Here is a 19277-nt window from a genome sequence, read left to right as displayed (position 1 = left end):
ACCTACTGTTATTATTTATTGTATTAAATAGACATTTTACGTCATAACTATTTTAAATCAATTACTTATAAACATTTTAAGTGACGACTTATTAAATTCACGAATGACGTATTTACGAATAACATAAATACTCTTTATTATTTTTGAGAAAAGCCGAATAACATGTTATTCATCGATATAAGTTTTTGAAATAATACTTTAAATATAATAATACATAATAATGATTTAACAAGTTATTATTATTCCATGTGTTGATATTTATATTTTAAAGGAATTTAAAATTTACGCCGTGTATTTCAATGAATAGGATTTGGTTAACAAATTACATTTTTTACAATATTTATATGATGTATATAATATTATGTATAATGTATTCAAATATTAAAACAATACAAACACATATAAATATTCTGCACAAATTCATAACTTTATTACATAATATATATGCGCGTAATAAATCATTTCTATTTTATTGTATACAGCAAACAATAATCGCTAGTATAGCAATATTGACAATATATAAGCTATGACATAAAGAAAATAAATATATTTTTAATAATATGGTCTCTTTACACCTTATATTATGAAGTTTTGAAAACAAAAAATACTTAAATGACTAAAGAAAATCATACATTCGTAGTATGACACAAATATAACTAAGAATGCATCAAGATAAAGATATAACTATATAAAAGTCAGTATACTTAACATATAATAAATAATTACCTAAATGAAAATAAGAAGATTAACAAAATGTCATAATATAACAGTTTTTAATATAGGTACGTAAATTGTTTTAGACAATGCTGTTAGCTTCTATGGTGTTTATGGTAAATACTAAATCATTTGATTTGGGTTGTTTTCTTTTCAAATTTCCTACTTGTGACTGACGTAGATTTTCTAGATAAAATAATACAACCTTGTAAAATTCATATGAAATATTTACAAGTTTAATCGAATGAATCGTTCAAAGTCTATTGGACATTACTCATAGTAATTTAATTAATTATATTATTTATAATATGCATAAAGATTGATTGCATTCTTAAAATTAGGTAACATAAACACGTAATGAAAATAAGATACGTCATAAGGTATAAAATAATTATGACCGAATCACCTACTAAAACAAACAAATAAAAACAACAAAATTCCTAAATGTATAAAAACAATTTTTACTGATCATATTTATTTCTCACTAAATAATTGTAAAGGCCGTTGAACCGCGAGATGCATATATTTCTTTATAACAAATCACGTACAGTCAGCTGCACCGACTGCGAAATTTATTATTAATAGGCCGCGAGCAAAAATTATAATGTTGCTGTTGCAGACGATGTGCGTCCGGAGGTTCGTTCGGTATAAATACACATCGACCGTCTGCGGTCGAACACAAATCCACCAATTATTGGTCGCCGGGTATAAGTTTAAGTTTAAGAATAACCGAAAACGCGTATAATATATTATCGCATTGAGTTCGTTTTAAACAGTTTTGCGTATGGTCAAGCGTACGGACGCGCGTTTTCATATACGGAAATACGTTCCTATTTTTCTCTGGATAAAATAAAAACAAATCGAACTCGTCGAGTTAGGTACGCGGCGTGTACAAATAATAAATTGGAGTGTTTCAGTGTCGTTTTCCCGGTGACCTTTGCACTTTCGGTTGCACATATTATCGTAGTAATAATTGTTTATATAATATCTGCCACTGCTGCTCGCAATCGTATCTATAAATTAATCGAACGCGTTACGCACGGAAACCCGCGTTGTGCTCATACGGCGCCTTGCAGCATCCGAGGCAGCACGTGCAGCTCGTCGTCGTCAAAATCCAACAACCGTTTTCAAACAACGACAACACAACACGTGTGCGAAAACGTAACATATGTCGTGATAAACGGTGGCTCGTAATATTTTCTCATCGTATACAGTATATAGTGTGATATTATTTTACACGGCTGGTGCACTATAATCGCGTTTTTCGTCTCCTTCGGGGTTTCGACGGTGCACGCGCGTCGCGAGCGCCAAACGAGCGGGAATAAAATCGTATATGATACTCAACAGTGCGCGTACACGAATCGACTGAATAATCATTAAAATATCCGCGCGAGATATCGTCCGTTCGCGGACTTTTGAAATTAATCGTCTATTTATTACATATAACATATTATTATTATTATTATTATTATTTGAAACTACCGTCATAAATCGTACACTGTGATCATGTTCAACAACACGAGCAATTTACTTCTGCAGACCATGCTGTACTTGGCGCAAACAGACAATATCACGTTCCCGGTAAACTATACGGCGGACGCGAACAACGTTATTTTGGAAGGCGACAGTGAGTACTCCTACGTTCGGCTTTTTATTTTATTTTTGTTTTAATTCTAAAAGCCGTCTTGGCGTTTATCATAATGTTAACAGCGTATATAATACCTTATAAACTCACGACTTACCTACACCTATGTAGCCTGCTACTTATATCATATCTATCGATATAATATAATAGATAATAATATTATCATCACTCATGGGTATACAGAACTCTAGTTAGAAAATATTTACGTTATAATGATTCATTACTTCCCCAGTTTCGCGTGATAGATGATCAACCACCTATAACTTAAGTCACTTTGCTCGACTGTAACGTTGAAATTATATGAAAGGTATTATTTTATATAATCGCTACATTTCTTTGCCAACACCTGCAATAGCTTTGAGTGTATTGACTATCTTGTTTTTCCGTTAAATTATCATTTGAGACTACTGCAAAAGCTTCCAAAAAAATACACAGAATACTACGGATAATATTATGGAGAACGTTGTATTACTATTTTAGTACTTACGAATACAACAGAAAACACATTTCAATCAATGCAGGTGCATCGCATTTAGGACATAATTTTATATACATTGTAATAAGCACACACGTAACCGAATCAAATATTGTACCTAAACTACTGACTGAACTATAATCCTTTATTGATATAATGGTACGATTACCCATACTATTATACCTCTCTTAGTCTTCCAATTTCCACCGACTTGTACTAGCTTTGAAAACAGTTAAATCAGCCAAATTACAATTTTTGGCACTTCGTCAACTAAACGGCGGCAATATTTTTAACAGAAAAAAGTTACTTATTAAATACTGCAATTATATTATGTGCATTGTGTACAGTTTAATATTTCAGAGTTCACTAGGTCTAAATGTTTACTATAGAACCTTGAAGAATTTAAAACACATTATTTTTTAAAGCCCGATAACAATAATAATAATGATTATTGTTATAATATATTATGTTACACTACATTTTGCAACGCTATTTCCATAAATATTGTGACGTTATCGTAAACTGTGAACCTATAAAATAAATTGATGTGCGAAGTATATACAAGTTGCGGAAATATATTTACCACGTGTTGAATGCGACTCAGAGTCCACACTCCACAGTGTAGCTGCCGGTTTTTCATTGATTATGAAATTGATAATAATTATTGTTATTACTGTGTTATATAGCAGACACATATTATAAAGTTTAATTGACCAATTTAGGTATAATAACAAAATATACAACTTTTAACTCTACCGTTTAATTAATTTAAATTACGCTGTACTCAATTATTGTTATGCTACATACACATATATTATTGAAATTTAGTATCGAATATGAAGTAAACCCATAACTACCATCTGTCAAAATGACTAATTATTAATTATTACTGTTGACTATACCATGCGCGTAGTATTGATCTAAAAAAAAATTAATTTAAACGAATATTTTTAATAAAAGTCTATCGCGTCTTTTAAAAACTAAATATTATGCACATTTAAAGCATTAAACATATCAACATTCGAATATTCAACATAATTAACACTATCGTTCATTTTTAACGCAGAGCTTAAGCTATAATTTTTCCGGGCTAGATACTGACTAGTGTCAACTAATAAATAACAATATTAAAGTAAACTGTATTTTTCTGTATTGAAAACTTAAATGCTAATTAATAAAAATAAAAATTTGAATTGGTTAAATAATAATATTCTATAATAATAGCCTTAAGTGTTTATTGATACTTCAGATAAAACATCATATAATATTTTATAATATGCTATTACTGTTATTACAGTTATTATACTTATTATTGTACAATCACAGTTAATCACAGTACAATCACTAGTGGACAATCTATCTCGTGTCAGTTATTCGATTTAAAAACGAATCACGAAATACATTTTAATAGTCACTAGTGTATATCATTGAAAATTAGAAATTTTTGTTTGTATAGTAGATTGTCAAAGGAATATTCCGCGAAATGTTGGTCTTGTACTCATACTCACCTAAACTTCAAATACTTATAACTCAAAAATTATTCGTCTGAATTTTTGTTTTTATACATCACAATACTTCAAAAAATATTTTGCTTCAAAATATGAATTTAAAAATGTACGTTATCATTAAAAAACCAAGCAATTATAACGATAAAAAATATTAAAAATATGTTGTTTTATTTCGACTGGAATTACCTAATGTAAGAAAAATATTTTCAAAAACATTAATAGATTTTTAAACATTATTAACTAACAAATTTAATTAACATTGATTACCAATTAATATGCTCCAAAAAAATGTGCCCTTAAAACTAAAAAATCACAAAATATTCAAAAATGTTCATTAAAATCAATTTCTAGCTTACATAAACCACAATAAGCATGCAAGTACAACAACTTTTGAACCTTAAATTTATCATAAATAGTAAGAATATTTACATCATGACTGTCTTTATCTTATTGCAGACGTGGAGGTCAAATGTTATGGCGAGTATGGTTGTTTCTCAGTGGCCGGTCCGTGGCAGGACGTCTCTTCCAGACCAGTGAACCTGTTCCCAGAACGGCCGGATAAGATCGCTCCGCGGTACTGCTTGTACACACGCAACAACCGGAACGCGTGCCAGTACCTGAATCACAAGGACCGCAACTCGGTGATCATGTCCAACGTGATCCCGACTTTGCCCACATACTTCATCACACATGGATTTCTAGAAGGCGGTGATCGACCCTGGTTAAAGGAAATCGCCCGTCAAATCCTGCGACGGTACGACGCCAACGTAATTATCATTGACTGGGAACAGGGTTCTGGGTCGCCATATACACAGGCTGTGGCCAACATACGGATGGTAGGCAGGATAACGGCACACCTGATAAACGTAATTCGAGTGAGTAACTTTTATGTAACTATATATAATATATATACTTATATATAAGTGTATATTTTATATATTATATATAGTAATAAATCCGCAGCTACTAGCGGCCTCATAGTAATATTTTAGTTGTTAAGTGGGAAGGACTAAGCTTTAATATTTTACCTGATCCTGCAACATAATAAAAAATATTGCTTAATATTATAAATCAAGAGAAGGTGCAATTGTGCTTAGCAAGTGTCTTCCGGGTGCCTACGATAGGATTTCCGTCATATGGATAAGACGAGAGAATACCCAGATAGCAAAATCGTAATGAAAATAATATTATATTATTATTATTTCATTATTTATGTATTATTATATATATAACAATATAGTATTATATATATTACAATATATTTATATTATTATTTAAGTGATGACTGAAAATAATATAATTATATTATTTACTCATTACAGGGATATTAATATAAAATTAATATTTTTCTAATATTATAATATATAATGAATTTATATGAATATAAGGTAATAGGAAGTCCCTAATATTATTAGTTTTCTATTAGGAATTATAACGCTACATTATAATATTATTAAACCATTATATGCGCAGTAAAATTATATAAAATATTCCCAAAATGTATTTTTTTTTTTTTTTTATATTAAGTTAACAGTAATAAATAGTCTATATTATTATAAAATAATTTAAAAATCGATGGAATAACAACCATAGTAAATAATTATAACAATAATAGATATTACGATTTAACCCCCTGTAGGTATTATTTTTTATATAGTGTGCCACGATCAAGTTCTTGTAAACGTATTAGTTATTATTTATAGATCTTAAAAAAGTACCTACTGAAGCAATAGTACACTAACACCTATTGTATACAAAATACTTGCAAATTGTTTTTATGAAACATTTATTTATTTGAAATTTGAATTTCAATAAAATATGAATATAAATAATATGTGCATAATAATATCTAAAATATTTCCTCCTAATCGTCGCCTCTTTAGATTGTATAAAAAAATGTACGTATGTACCTTTAGTTTTAAAGTCTACTACAGTACCTAATATGCAAAAGTTTCCCTCAACCGATTACAATCATGTCGAGTTAATTCGAATGACTAATTTTTATCGACCGAATATAAATCATTTTATCAGTAAAAAAAAAAGAAAAACCTAAAATGTCTGTTTGAAATGGATATAACGTGTAATTAATAACCTCATTCATATTTAAGTGCGATTAGAAACTCCAATTCTACATTATCCATCTTTGCATATTATATTATACATTTAATACCTATACCTACTACAGTACCTATATATTATATGATATTTTTTTTTTATGCGTAGACAGAACTCGGATTAAACGTCGCCAACGTTCATCTAATAGGTCACAGCTTAGGATCGCATCTCTGTGGTTACGTAGGAAGTGTGCTACAAACGAACTTTGGAGTTACAGTAGGTCGAATTACTGGTTTAGATCCAGCTGAGCCTCACTTCAGCCAGACCGACCCAATGGTGAGGTTAGATCCTTCAGACGCCATGTATGTGGATATCATACACACCGATTCCAGACCATTTATCAAAGGAGGCGAATTAGGTACGATGTCCAATATTATAGTACCTATAAATATTGTTAAGATATTCTGTAAATTAACATTTGAATTATTTTTTATTATTATTTAATATTGTGTTGTATGTACGTTTTTAATAAAAAATATGTATCGTCTTTATTCATTGCTTGATGCAGGTCTGGGAATGAGTGCACCAATAGGACACTTAGATTTTTATCCAAATGGAGGTGAAAATCAACCCGGGTGTAATCAAGGCATGATGAAGTATATTAACCGTGAAAACGGTAGTTTCTACCAAGGTATGAGAAGATTCCTGGCCTGCGATCATGTCAGAGCACATGAATATTTTAACGAATCCGTGAACACAGTTTGCAACTTTGTAGCAATAGAATGCGATTCTTATGACGAATTCTTAAATGGAGACTGTTTTTCGTGTTTGAGTGATACTGTTTGTATATAACATATTATTATTAATATTATAAAATATATTTTAATCTAACTACTCATTGTTTTAGAACCCTGAAGGTAAAATCTGTGCAGAAATGGGTATGCGATCATTGGGCCACTGGAAAAAATATGCCCCCACAATTGCCAGTTCCATTGATCCTAATGCATCTCCACACATTCGTTTATACTCACTCACTAACGGAGACTCGCCATTTTGCAGTAAGTATAAATGTTAAAAAATTTACTTAAGTTTTTTTTTACAAATCATATACAAATAATTTATACTCTTGATACTTGTAATGTTTAGTACAATGTTTTGTACTAAAAAATTTAAATAAAATAATTATTCACATTCATATTTTAGCGTATTTGTACAAAGTAACCTTGAATTTGGCAAACTCACAATTGAGCAAAGACCACGGTGGTGAAGTAGGGCATTTTTTGGTGCAGCTTGAAGGAACTGACTCCAAGTCAAAACTTTTGAATGTATTCAAGTGAGTGTATTCTTTAAATCTTTAATACTGTAGAACATACGTATATACATGTCACGTAGTGTTTTCCAATCACATAAAGTATATTGTTATATTTATAATAAATACGTTGGTAATATATACCTACCATATATATTATTTTATTCCTCCACTAAAAAAAAAATCCCTACTGATAGTAGAATTTGAGTATTTGGCTATTCTTTTTAAAATCATAATAAATAATATGACTGTTATGACCGCAATGTTTTCTGCTTTTTTTTTTTTTTTTGCTAAGAATATAATATAATATAATTATGATTTGACAATAGTAGAGACACTTAAATTAATCATTATGATTCTACACTTGAAAACAGAGAACAACATTACAAACCGGGAAGTATACATCGTCGAGTGTTTGGATCTACTTACGTTGGTACCATCAAATCGGTACTGTTGGTGTGGAACCACTCGACCACGATGAACATACTAACCTGGAGATTCGAAGCGCCGGTCATCTACGTCGAATCGCTGACTATCGAGACGTTCAATGGCGGGCAAAAGTATGTTAATTTCCATCAATATAAAGATTATTATTATTATAACTGAATTTAAACCCACATCGAAACTATAAAAAAAAATGAACATGGTTCATTTTTTAAATTTAAATAGCATAATGATGGATTTCAAAATAATTAATAAGTAAAATTTGATATTTCATTTCTATACAAATACTTGTTATGTTACAGTGAAACTTTCCTTATTGGGCACCCCCCAATAAGAGATGTTTTTTTCAGAATAGGAAAAATTTCACTACTCTTCAATAGGAAACCCTCCAAATAGTGGACATTTATTTCAATCTTAATTTAAAAATAATGACAATCAATGAAAGAAAAACGTGCTAAACCGATTTTTTTTTTTTACACCAAATCTAATTGTATTTATATATATTTTATGTTGTATTATGTATTCCTTTTTTTCTACTATATAAAAAAATATTCAAGTTATAATAATTATATCATTAAAACATTAAATAATAATACTTATTATAATTAATCATAGGTAACCCGACGCATATATTTCCTTTTACACATTTACCCTTTTAAAATTTCAAAAATTTGCCCCCTCTTAATAGCGAACAACTCAAAATAACGAATGAAATTTCAATAGCTGAGTATGTCCGCTATTCTTACTGTACATCATTTATAAGTATAGTACTATAATGTTTAAAAAATTGTTATTTGTTTTACAATTTTGAACAAAATATTTATTATTAAAATATTATATATACATAGGTATACTGACAAATATATCAATAAAGAATCACATTTCACTGACCTATATTTGTATAAATTGTACATATTATAAAATAAACTGATAACTATAACCAATTGGTGATAATATTATATTGATGTTATTATACAGTGTGTAAACTATAAATTTTACAATCAATAATTTTCATTTAAGCTAATAATAATTTTAAAATATGATTTTAAAAACTAATAGTATATCTATTAAAGAGAAATGATGGTGTAATAATTTATTTGTATTTTTTAATATAATATCTAAATCGGTATTTTAATGATTCTTAAAAATATTAAGTAAACATTTATTAAACTTATTTATATATTATAATTACTTATTTTAAAACTATAAATAATATAAATTTCCATTATAATATTTTATATAGGTAAATTAAATAGATGAGTTATAAACATATGAACATGTATCTATTTGTATTATTAATTTTACTTACGTCGAAATGTATTCAGCAGGCGAGTATGTAGGACGTAGGTACAAGAAAAAAACACTGAAAGACATCTATTATGTATACATAATAATATTATGACAAGATTATTATTAATATTTTCATTATTTTTCAGGCTAAAACTGTGTCCACCGAAATTAATAGCTTTGGAAGCCGGCTTATCATTTAGAATGATTCCATGTTAACACTATTAAAGCGTGAAAAACTAAGATTTGAATTTTTAAAATCGTTGCTTTTTTTCGTATTACATATTTGGCTAGGCTAATGACGATTTTATTTATGTACCTATAATATGAACTACAGTATAATATCATAAAACAATACCTATTTACCTATTTATTTTTATTCGAATAACGTGTTTTTATTTTTCGTTTGTGAACTGTATATCAATATGTTATTTTATTTATTTAAGCTTAAGATAATATTCTCACTTTTACGTATAACTGTACAATAAAGTTAATTCCTGATAAACTATTTATTACTTAGATTTTAATCAATGTTATTTTTTTACAAAGTTTTAGGAGTATGTTATGTACCTATGATACCATTATAAATGTATATTATTATTATTATTGTTTATTTATGTCATTATTTATTATAATTTTTATAAATAAACTTTTAACTAGACTTTGGAGTGATAATAGTTGTTGTGAATGACGAGTTAAACGTCACTTAAAACAGAAAATCGATTGTATAATTTACTTCTAAGGGCACTTGTGTAACAAATTGTAAAAAAACATTTTAACAATTACCATAACAACTAAATCATGTGAATCATTATATAAGTAATGTGTGACGTCGTAACTTCACGGATGTGTATAATTCTGAAATTTTTGTTTGGACACATGAATACATAATATGACGACAAAATATATATTTATATTTTAGTCATTTTACACTAATGAATACCTAATGAATTTAGACCAACGGATGTACAATGATGAAAGTTTGTTAAAACAATGACATATGTTAATAAATTGTTCTGTGTATACTGTATAGGTACCAGATAATGATGAACTAAAATACGGTGCAAGGGAAACCTTACAAACATGTTATGGCCAGTTTTTAAATAACTTTCGAACTCTTTCTCAAAAGTATGAAATCGAGAAAAACGTCAAGTATTCAGGATGCTAGGAGCTAGAGTCTATAGTATATAATATAATAGTACCGAATAAGTTAAAGTTATTCAAACATTTTACAAATAAACATATTGAGAAGGTTTTTTTGTCAGTACCTAATATAATTTGCATCATAAAAAAAATGCAACCTACCCTAGAAATATTTAAATAAGAAGTTACACACGTTTAATATAAGTACCTATAATATATTGAAGTATAACTTACCTACTTTATTTGTATACCTATAAATGTATGACACGCGTTATTATAAAAATACCTATTTAATTATATATTAATGTATATATTGTATATATTAAATAAGTTAATACCTAATATAAAAGAAAAATGTACTTCTTTGTTTTTAAATAATAAAATTAAACATAATAATAAATTTAAGTTATTATTCTTACAGCAGTTGGAGTGTATAATATTTTTAGTATAGTAGTATTCATATTTTTTTATAAAAAATAACATAGGACAGTAAATTTGTTCATAAGTCTATAAACCATTATTTTGGTACCTAACTAGGTTTGGTAACAGACCTATTATATTTATATAATAGTATATAATATTTAATATTCTGCCTAACAGTTAAAATTGTGTTTGGCAATAAATTTATGGGTTGAATGAGCAGTCGTCAGGTTTTTATTATTATTATAATATCATGCATGCATGCGGAAACACCTACCTACTACTTATTTACGTATTTACGTATTCTACACTTTTAAGACGTTATTGTAATTTTTTATACAGCGAACGAACCCCCACTGCCGGTATTAAGATCGCCTACGAAATTGTGCTAATAATAAATATTTTTTGTCTTCGGGGTAAACACAGATACGTCATAACTAATCCGTACCAATAAATCGGAATTATCTGAAAGTAAAAAACTCTCCAAGATGGAGTCCCTCAACAATCAGAATAATTTCATGAAAAAGTCGAATTATTCATTACGCGCCGGAAAAATAGTCGAAGTATTTTGTATTCGGTATAGTTCAGATGGATATAATCTAAAAGAAAATCAATGAAATCATAAAACAAACGAGTAACGAATGATGATAATATTATGTCATATTATTGGGTATAGCACAGTGGCGTATCCACGGGGGTGGTTTTGGGAGTTCAAACCACCCTCTTGGGCTTTTTTTAATGTTATTTTTAATCATTTAAATTAATATTATGTTGTAGGTATATTTTTATTCCTGTAACCACTCCCATAAAGTCATTCTGAATACGCCACTGGTATGGCGTAACTGGTATTGATCAATTTATTACTTATATTATGACGAAAAAAATCGTCCGATCTACGAGTAATTTGCATTTGCTTGTATATGAATAAAAATTAGTAGAGAATACATTTTTGATACTTAAAATGTTAAAAATGTGTGTGTCAGAGTTTATACCGATGCTCAATATTGATGTGTTGACATCGGAACAAATGTACTTTACCACGCTTCTCACGAATTTCAAATTTTTTTTTTTAAAGACGGGCTTTTTTACGAGCAGACGGATGACCTAACAAGTAAACTATACCTATTGTTAGTTAAAGTAATACACAAGTGGCTCTGGTCTTCAAATTCAAGGAACCTTCCTTCGTCTGCCAGCTACGGTCGCCAAATCTCGAGTTACTTTGCTTGGCAGTAGTGTAACGCGCATGCGTATATAAACGTAAAATCACAAAACTTTGGAGGGCTATAACTTCCAAAATAATGGTTTCTGCAAAAAAAATCAAACAGTTCCTAAATAAGTATAAAAAAACCCGCGTCTTTTGAAAAAAAAATTTGAAATTCTTAAAGAGCGTAGGAAAGTGCATTTTAGCCAAAACATCTAACATGGGATCGCCGTTTTCTTTGCCGCTGTGTAGCACTCTCTGGAGATTTCTTTTTTGTGCGTTAACGTTACCGATATGCCTTTACCCTTTCTAAGCTAGTTTTAGCCATTTTTTACCCTTGCACTTTTTCGTGACATTCAGTTTTCACAGATTAATTCTATCACAATTTTTCTGTTAAATTTCGCGCGGCACGTAGTTATATCTTCATGGGAAACTATGGCAATTATTAAACCTCCATTACAATATAATATTGTATTAAAAAGATATTATATTGTACTAAATTTTAATGGTCAACCATGGCAATTGGTAACCATTAAACTTCCGTTAACCTGAATACAAAAAAAAAACTAATTAGAAATAAATAAAAATTATTATTGTACGCGCAGGCACTAATATATTTAATTTATTCTGTGTTAATATACTGCTAATACGGAGTGAATCGTGATAACAGTTTATTTTGAACGTCGTTCTTATCAATCGTCTATAGTACTATCACAGATTAAATACAATTTTATCCATAGATAATTATCTATGATTTTATCCCGCTTTTTTAAAAGTGATAATTGATAAAATATGATAATGTATGTATAAATGATGTACAATTAATATTTTCGATATTTTATTATAACTTTTAACTTATTAATTGTCTTAGTAGTTTGGTTTTAATAAAATAATGAAATACCAAAATTATACAAAACAAATTTTGAAGTATTTTATTTAGTTATTTGTTTTTTATTAATATTAGACAAAATGCAAGCAAATGAATGTTTTGTTTGTGGATGTAACAATTTCACTGTTACTGATGGTGCATTTGTATGCAATGAATGTGGTATACAATCTCAAGTAAGCATGCATAATTTAATGATATTTTATTTTAAGGAAAAATTAAAATGTATTGAATGTTATAAAAGTAACAGTTTATTTAAAATTATTAATATTTCAAATTGAAATTATAATCTTTGCTGACATAAATCTAAATCATTGTTTTTTATATTTAAAATTAAGTTTGTTAAATCTATAAGGTATCTACGTAAATTATATTTTTATGTTATCATATTTTAAAATTCTCATCACCAATGTATGTATAATCAGTAATAGTAGATAGGTAGTTACAGACTTTTTTTTTAATACAAAATATCTTCTAACAAAGATAAGTAATATTTTTTTATTATTTAAATCATATATTATTTTAAATTACTTTATTTTTGTTCTAATTCTACAGACTATCAGAGAAGAACACGTTGGCATTCATGAAAATGTTCAACTCAACTATGAAGATCCTGCAAATATAGATCATGAAATAACAACAGGATCTCAACTAGAAAAAGCTAAAAAACTGTTATCTTGGGAATGTTATAATTTTATACTTTTAGGACTTATTGATGAAATTATTGAACTTGGAGCCAAACCTAGCTTAAAAATTATAGTGTTACAATTATGGGTTCAATATTTGCAATTCATTGAAGTTGCATTTACATCAAAGAAATTTAAGAAACTTCCAAAATTAAATACATCAATAAATGATGTGTAAGATCAAAGTTATAAAAAATGTTGTCATTAATATTTTTATTTTATGAATATTATTATTGTAACATCAAATTCTACTAATATTCAGATAACAGCCATTAAATTATAAAATTCAGCAATGTGATATAAGTTTATTGATAAACAATAGGTTACAAAACAACAAATTTTAAATTTTCTGTCAATTAATATCAATTTATTATAAGTGCTAATTATCTGAATAATGTTATAATAATAATGTAACAAATATTAAAAACATTTTTAGGGACTGTCAAATTTTGTATGGAGTTAAAAATCTGAAAAACAAAATTCTACAAGCAAAAATTGGAGTAGCAAAAGAAAAGAAAAAGAGGTGCTCCAATAAAAGAAAATCACTATCGTCTAGTATTAATTCTAGTATAACAGACATTAATAAACAAAATAGAGTAAATTATTAATAAATTATTAAATATAATGAATTAATTTGAAAAATTAAATTACAGTTTAGTCGAAAATTAAAAAAATTAGACCACACTACAAGAGATTCAAATAACGACTCAGTAGGATTATCAGATGATATTAGTTTATTGCAAAGAAGTAATAAATCAAGTAAAATCAAGTAAGATATAGTATTATTATTTATAATATTGATATATCTTTGTTTAACAATGTTGTTATTTCAGAATTAAATTGACAAAAAATATAAAACAATCTCTAACTTCAGTGTCATCAAAGACTAACGATCTTACTAATGAAGAACCATTAAAGCTATTTAAAACTGGTAGAAAACAATGGAATAGTTTGAAAAGAAAAGAAAAGAAAAATGTTTTATCTATTAAAAAATTGATATGTATATTACAATTAGCTCTTATGATCAATGATGATGATATCTACCTATCCGACATACTTAGGTAAATTAATTTATACAATAAAACTTAGAAATTGTAAAAAGTGTAACAGGTTACAGACTACAGACTTAATAGTTTAATTTTTTTTTTTTTACCTTAACTAGATGGATTCATGAAGGACATTTGCATGTAAATCGTGTTAATTTATTTTTACCAGAAAATTCTAAGCATGGTGTTAATTTTAGTGTAATGGTGCCTAGTTCATCAAGGAATTTTATAAATGGAGAATTCCACTTACTATTGAAGCATTTTAAAGCTGATAAACTACCTGATATTGATTTTAAAAAATTACTGTTGCGTTTTTGTGATGAACTTCAACTTCCAAGTGATAATAACTTTTTTACAAATTATTTTTCTTTTATTATTTTTTTTATTTTATATGTATTTATTTATTTTTTGAAAATTAGATGATTTTACTCATTTTGCTTGCAAACTTATATCAATATCTCCTCCAAGTACTAAATGTAATCAAATATTACCTGACATAGAAGTTAAAGTAATGACTTACATACTTTTTGCTGCCAAATTTTTATTTTGTCTCGATGGTAATGCTGAAAATTTATCCTCAGACTTTGCTGAAAAAATTAACCAGTATGTCATTTATTTTTTAAATCATAGTTGTTTGATTAGGATCTACATAGTTTTCAATATTCCATTAAAAATTAATAAAATTAATGTTATGTATTAGTCTTCTCCAAATCCCAATTAATTAAGTAAAATTTCTTATTAATTGACAGAAAAAAAAATGTAATCTTCATCATTTAAATATTTAAAGGGATTACACCAGGTGATTAAAAATTCATATCACTTCAAAGAACACGTCTAATATCTTATATTACACATGTGTTATATAAAGACAGAAAATCTCTGGGTGGAATACCCTTAAAGTTTTTTTACTTGCACATATTTATTATGTTATTGTATTTTATAGATCAAATATAATTGACAAAAAATTGTTCAGTTGGAATAATTACGTACAATATATTGAATTTAGAAATTGTATTGTATCTAAATATAACTATGTTCTGCATGAAAAATTGTATAAAAACAATATACGCAACACTCAATTATTTATCAATGATTGGAATATTATGAAACCAACTTTACCTATACTAGAAGGTAATAGTTATAATACATGTTCGCCAAGTCAATAGTTCTTGAACCACATGTTGTTGAGCTCTGGGGTTCTGCCAGAGTAATTTATGACTAGAGCACAGATTTTTATGCACTTAAAAGTATTGAAATATGCCATATAATATGCAGTCAAAATCATTAAAATATGTAAAAAAATATGCAGTCAAAATTATGAGAATATGTAAAAAATATGCAAGAATTTTTTATTTATTTAAAATGTACAATAAAACTTATAATAATTAATTACTTAAATACTTAATAAAAAAAATGTAAGGAATTTTCTGAATTTAATTTATTTTTTAAATTTTATTTATTATTAAAATGAATAATCATATGCATTTCAAGTTTTTCTTCTGTGAAGCTTTGTCGTTTATCGATTAACACGTTTATTTTTGGTATATTCACGATTTACGGACAATGACAAACGATGTAACCGAGTGCCGAGTGGTATGTCGATAACCGACTGACACAGCAAGAGTGATTAAGTTTACACCATAATCGATTATTTATCTTATAACTATATATATATATATATATAAATTATTATTTAGTGACTATGAAATTTAATTTTAATTTTTCTACTTGACAAAATATTATTTTAAACATTCTTTTAAATTTTTTAAAATTTTCGCTTCAATATGCAATACATTTTGAATTTTGCCAAAATATGCAAAAATATGCAATAACCTTTAAATATGCAGAAATATGCAAAAAAAAATTTCACTATTAGCTTCAAATTATGATGATTTGTGGAAATAACTGACAAAAATCCGAAAATATTAAAAGGAAAAAAATATGCAATTGCATAGAAATCTGCGCTTTACTTATGACTTTGAAGACACTTAAAATTCAATATTCTTAATAGTATATAATAATGTTCATTGTGAATTATTATTTATTAAATTAATTTATATTTATTTATTTATTATATATTATTATTATTATAATTTTTATTTTTTTTATTATTTAAATTAAGTGCTCTATGAATAAAAATAGAGTTTGAAAACTGCTGACTTATATTATATTTTATCATTTAAATATTTTTTTTTTAATAATTTTTATTATTGAATAGGTGACAAAATATGCAAAAATTTTAGGGTCAACACTGAATGTTTACTTCGATCATTACCTGATTTTGGAATAAAAGAAAATTATAGAGAAATTCCCGCTTCAACTAAACCACTTTCATCAACTATTAAATGGATAGTTGAATATCATTCAGTAGAATTAAGCGATGAAGCAAAAAGGATACTAGAACAAAATTTTACTCATACTGATATCTTATATCTAACTAATGAAAAAAGGTATTTTATAACAAAATATCACATAAATTACATAATTTAATAATGTAGGTAATGTGAAATAAACATAAAATTGTATAATGCTTAATTTCATAAATACTTAAATACTTGTCAAAGTATGTTATACTGTTGTGCCTGTTTGTGCTGTCTTAATTTACTAATGTACACAATAGCAAATTTAAATTCAGTAAAATTGTATGCTGTTTACTTTAGTAGTAAAATAAATTTACTTATAATTCAACTTAAAGGTAAAAATATTATCTAGACTCTAGAACATCATATAAACTTTTATTAATATTTTAATTTTAAACTGAGGTATAGCTATGTAAAATATTAAAACTTTAAAATGCTTATAACTCACTTAAAAATTAAAAAAACAATAAAAGCCTTTGGGACATAGATAAAAAATTTTTACTTTCAGTTTGATAACAGGTCAATTGAATCTAATATTAAAGCTAACAGCATAAAATGAATTCTGCTAGATGCGAATTTGATACATTGTATATTAGTAAGATCATTGATTACAGAATAGACTATTCTATAATTAATGGTAAGATGAAGACAACACTGTGGGTATGACATCCTCTTAAACATTACATCATTGAATAGCCCAGTATTTTTAAATTAAATTAATATATTTTGTATGCAACTCATCATAACAATGTTAATTTAGTGTCAAAAAGAGACTATAAAACCTTAAAGTAAATTAAGTTTTAATATGATAAGTTGATTAATATATAATGATAATATATTCCTGTGTGATCCCAACATTCAATAACTATACGGGCTCCATTTAGTGAGGGGATGTAGGGTGAAGTCTTTATTTGGCCTGCTAATAATTTAATATTAGCACCAATAATAAAATAAAATTACTTAAGTATTTTAAATTAGTTATTAAGTCACATTTTTTTTTTGTATTAATTAAAATTCTTTTGTTAGTTATTAAATTAAATTTAAGTTTTTAAGAAGAGATATCAAACCTTATGTGTAAAAATTATTTTAACCTACATTTCACATTTATAATAATTTTAAGAATGTATTAATTTTATTTATTACAGAATCTATGATTTAGCTGAAGAGTGTAATATACCTATAGAAGTCAACTTCAATAGTCCATTACATTATATGAAACAAAAAGGTAGAGATCCGGATACTGTAGGAACTCTACCATATACTGCTCAAACTAATGTGTATTTAGTAAATCAAGAATTATATGAAAATAAACAGAATGAAACTACAAATACTTCATATGAAGAGAAACCAAATACAATATTTTTAGGAACTGGTTCAAATTATTGGTACATACACATTAATAAACACTTTTTAAGAAAAGCAAACATTTCTAAACAAAATAAAGTTTTTAAAAAAAAATTACCATACTCATTTTTATGGTTCATGGATCAGTGCTGTAGGGTTTTAGATTGTCATACGTCTGATTTATATAAGCAACTTATGGATTTAGAGAATGAATTTTTTACATTAATTCAACCAAACAAAACATCTAGCCAAACAGAATGCGAAGAAATGATTTCCAATATTACTTTATAGATTATATATGGAGTTTGATAAATTAAAAAATTTATAAAGTAATTGTATTATTTTAAAACTTTGTGTTTCGTGAATAAAAGATATTTAGGTGGTGATTTATATTTCATTTTAATACTTGATCGGCATAATAAAAACACTGTTTTCAATTTAAATTAATAGTAAAACAATCTATTATTATTTCTATAATTTATAGAGTTCCTAGTTAAGCTGTTTGTTGTACATGTAATTATGTAATTAATCCATCTAAATATGTACCTATTAATGTTTTAATATACAATAATATGTTTGTTTTAAAAAGTTATTTTATTGTGATTCCTATTTTCAATACAATCCTGTAATCTATAAGAATAATTATTATTCATTAAAATAATTTATTTATCAAGTGTATATAATAAGACAATAACCATTATTATAGGTATATATTATTTGGTAGGTACTCAATTTTATCATTTGGTATTTTTTT

General features: G+C 26.8%; 2 protein-coding genes across 4 annotated transcripts; both read left to right on the top strand.

Annotated features, from left to right (window-relative positions):
- Positions 1 to 1239: 1239 nt before the first annotated feature.
- LOC114125226 (pancreatic triacylglycerol lipase-like) lies at positions 1240 to 10101 on the top strand. Its single transcript, XM_027988779.2, has 8 exons — positions 1240 to 2341; positions 4799 to 5217; positions 6566 to 6815; positions 6966 to 7237; positions 7305 to 7455; positions 7601 to 7730; positions 8081 to 8266; positions 9587 to 10101. The coding sequence occupies exons 1-8, from the start codon at positions 2221 to 2223 to the stop codon at positions 9654 to 9656; spliced, it is 1599 nt and encodes a 532-aa protein (XP_027844580.1). The 5' UTR covers positions 1240 to 2220; the 3' UTR covers positions 9657 to 10101.
- Positions 10102 to 12992: 2891 nt separating this feature from the next.
- LOC114125236 (TATA box-binding protein-associated factor RNA polymerase I subunit B) lies at positions 12993 to 19036 on the top strand. Of its 3 annotated transcripts, XM_027988797.2 has the most exons (10): positions 12993 to 13263; positions 13643 to 13947; positions 14210 to 14369; positions 14427 to 14542; positions 14607 to 14834; positions 14936 to 15156; positions 15239 to 15422; positions 15763 to 15950; positions 17038 to 17269; positions 18325 to 19036. In XM_027988797.2, the coding sequence occupies exons 1-10, from the start codon at positions 13171 to 13173 to the stop codon at positions 18812 to 18814; spliced, it is 2217 nt and encodes a 738-aa protein (XP_027844598.2). In that variant the 5' UTR covers positions 12993 to 13170; the 3' UTR covers positions 18815 to 19036. The 3 variants fall into 3 exon arrangements, with proteins under 3 accessions (XP_027844598.2, XP_027844599.1, XP_050053252.1); XM_027988798.2 differs by lacking the exon at positions 13643 to 13947; XM_050197295.1 differs by lacking the exons at positions 14936 to 15156; positions 15239 to 15422.
- Positions 19037 to 19277: the final 241 nt, after the last annotated feature.

Source organism: Aphis gossypii, chromosome 1, assembly GCF_020184175.1.
Source record: "Aphis gossypii isolate Hap1 chromosome 1, ASM2018417v2, whole genome shotgun sequence".
In the NCBI taxonomy this organism is placed as follows: domain Eukaryota; kingdom Metazoa; phylum Arthropoda; class Insecta; order Hemiptera; family Aphididae; genus Aphis; species Aphis gossypii.
The sequence above is the reverse complement of the archived record's forward strand: the minus strand, read 5'-3'. Positions and strand labels throughout refer to the sequence as shown.

Bases quoted from the DNA above. Each gene is read 5' to 3' on its own strand.
- LOC114125226 (XM_027988779.2), top strand. From the start codon at position 2,221: ATGTTCAACAACACGAGCAATTTACTTCTGCAGACCATGCTGTACTTG. The intron at 2,342-4,798 runs GTGAGTACTCCT...ATCTTATTGCAG, and splicing joins CGTTATTTTGGAAGGCGACA to ACGTGGAGGTCAAATGTTAT. The intron at 7,456-7,600 runs GTAAGTATAAAT...TTCATATTTTAG, and splicing joins CGGAGACTCGCCATTTTGCA to CGTATTTGTACAAAGTAACC.
- LOC114125236 (XM_027988797.2), top strand. From the start codon at position 13,171: ATGCAAGCAAATGAATGTTTTGTTTGTGGATGTAACAATTTCACTGTT. The intron at 14,543-14,606 runs GTAAGATATAGT...TTGTTATTTCAG, and splicing joins AATAAATCAAGTAAAATCAA to AATTAAATTGACAAAAAATA. The intron at 15,157-15,238 runs GTGATAATAACT...TTTGAAAATTAG, and splicing joins TGATGAACTTCAACTTCCAA to ATGATTTTACTCATTTTGCT.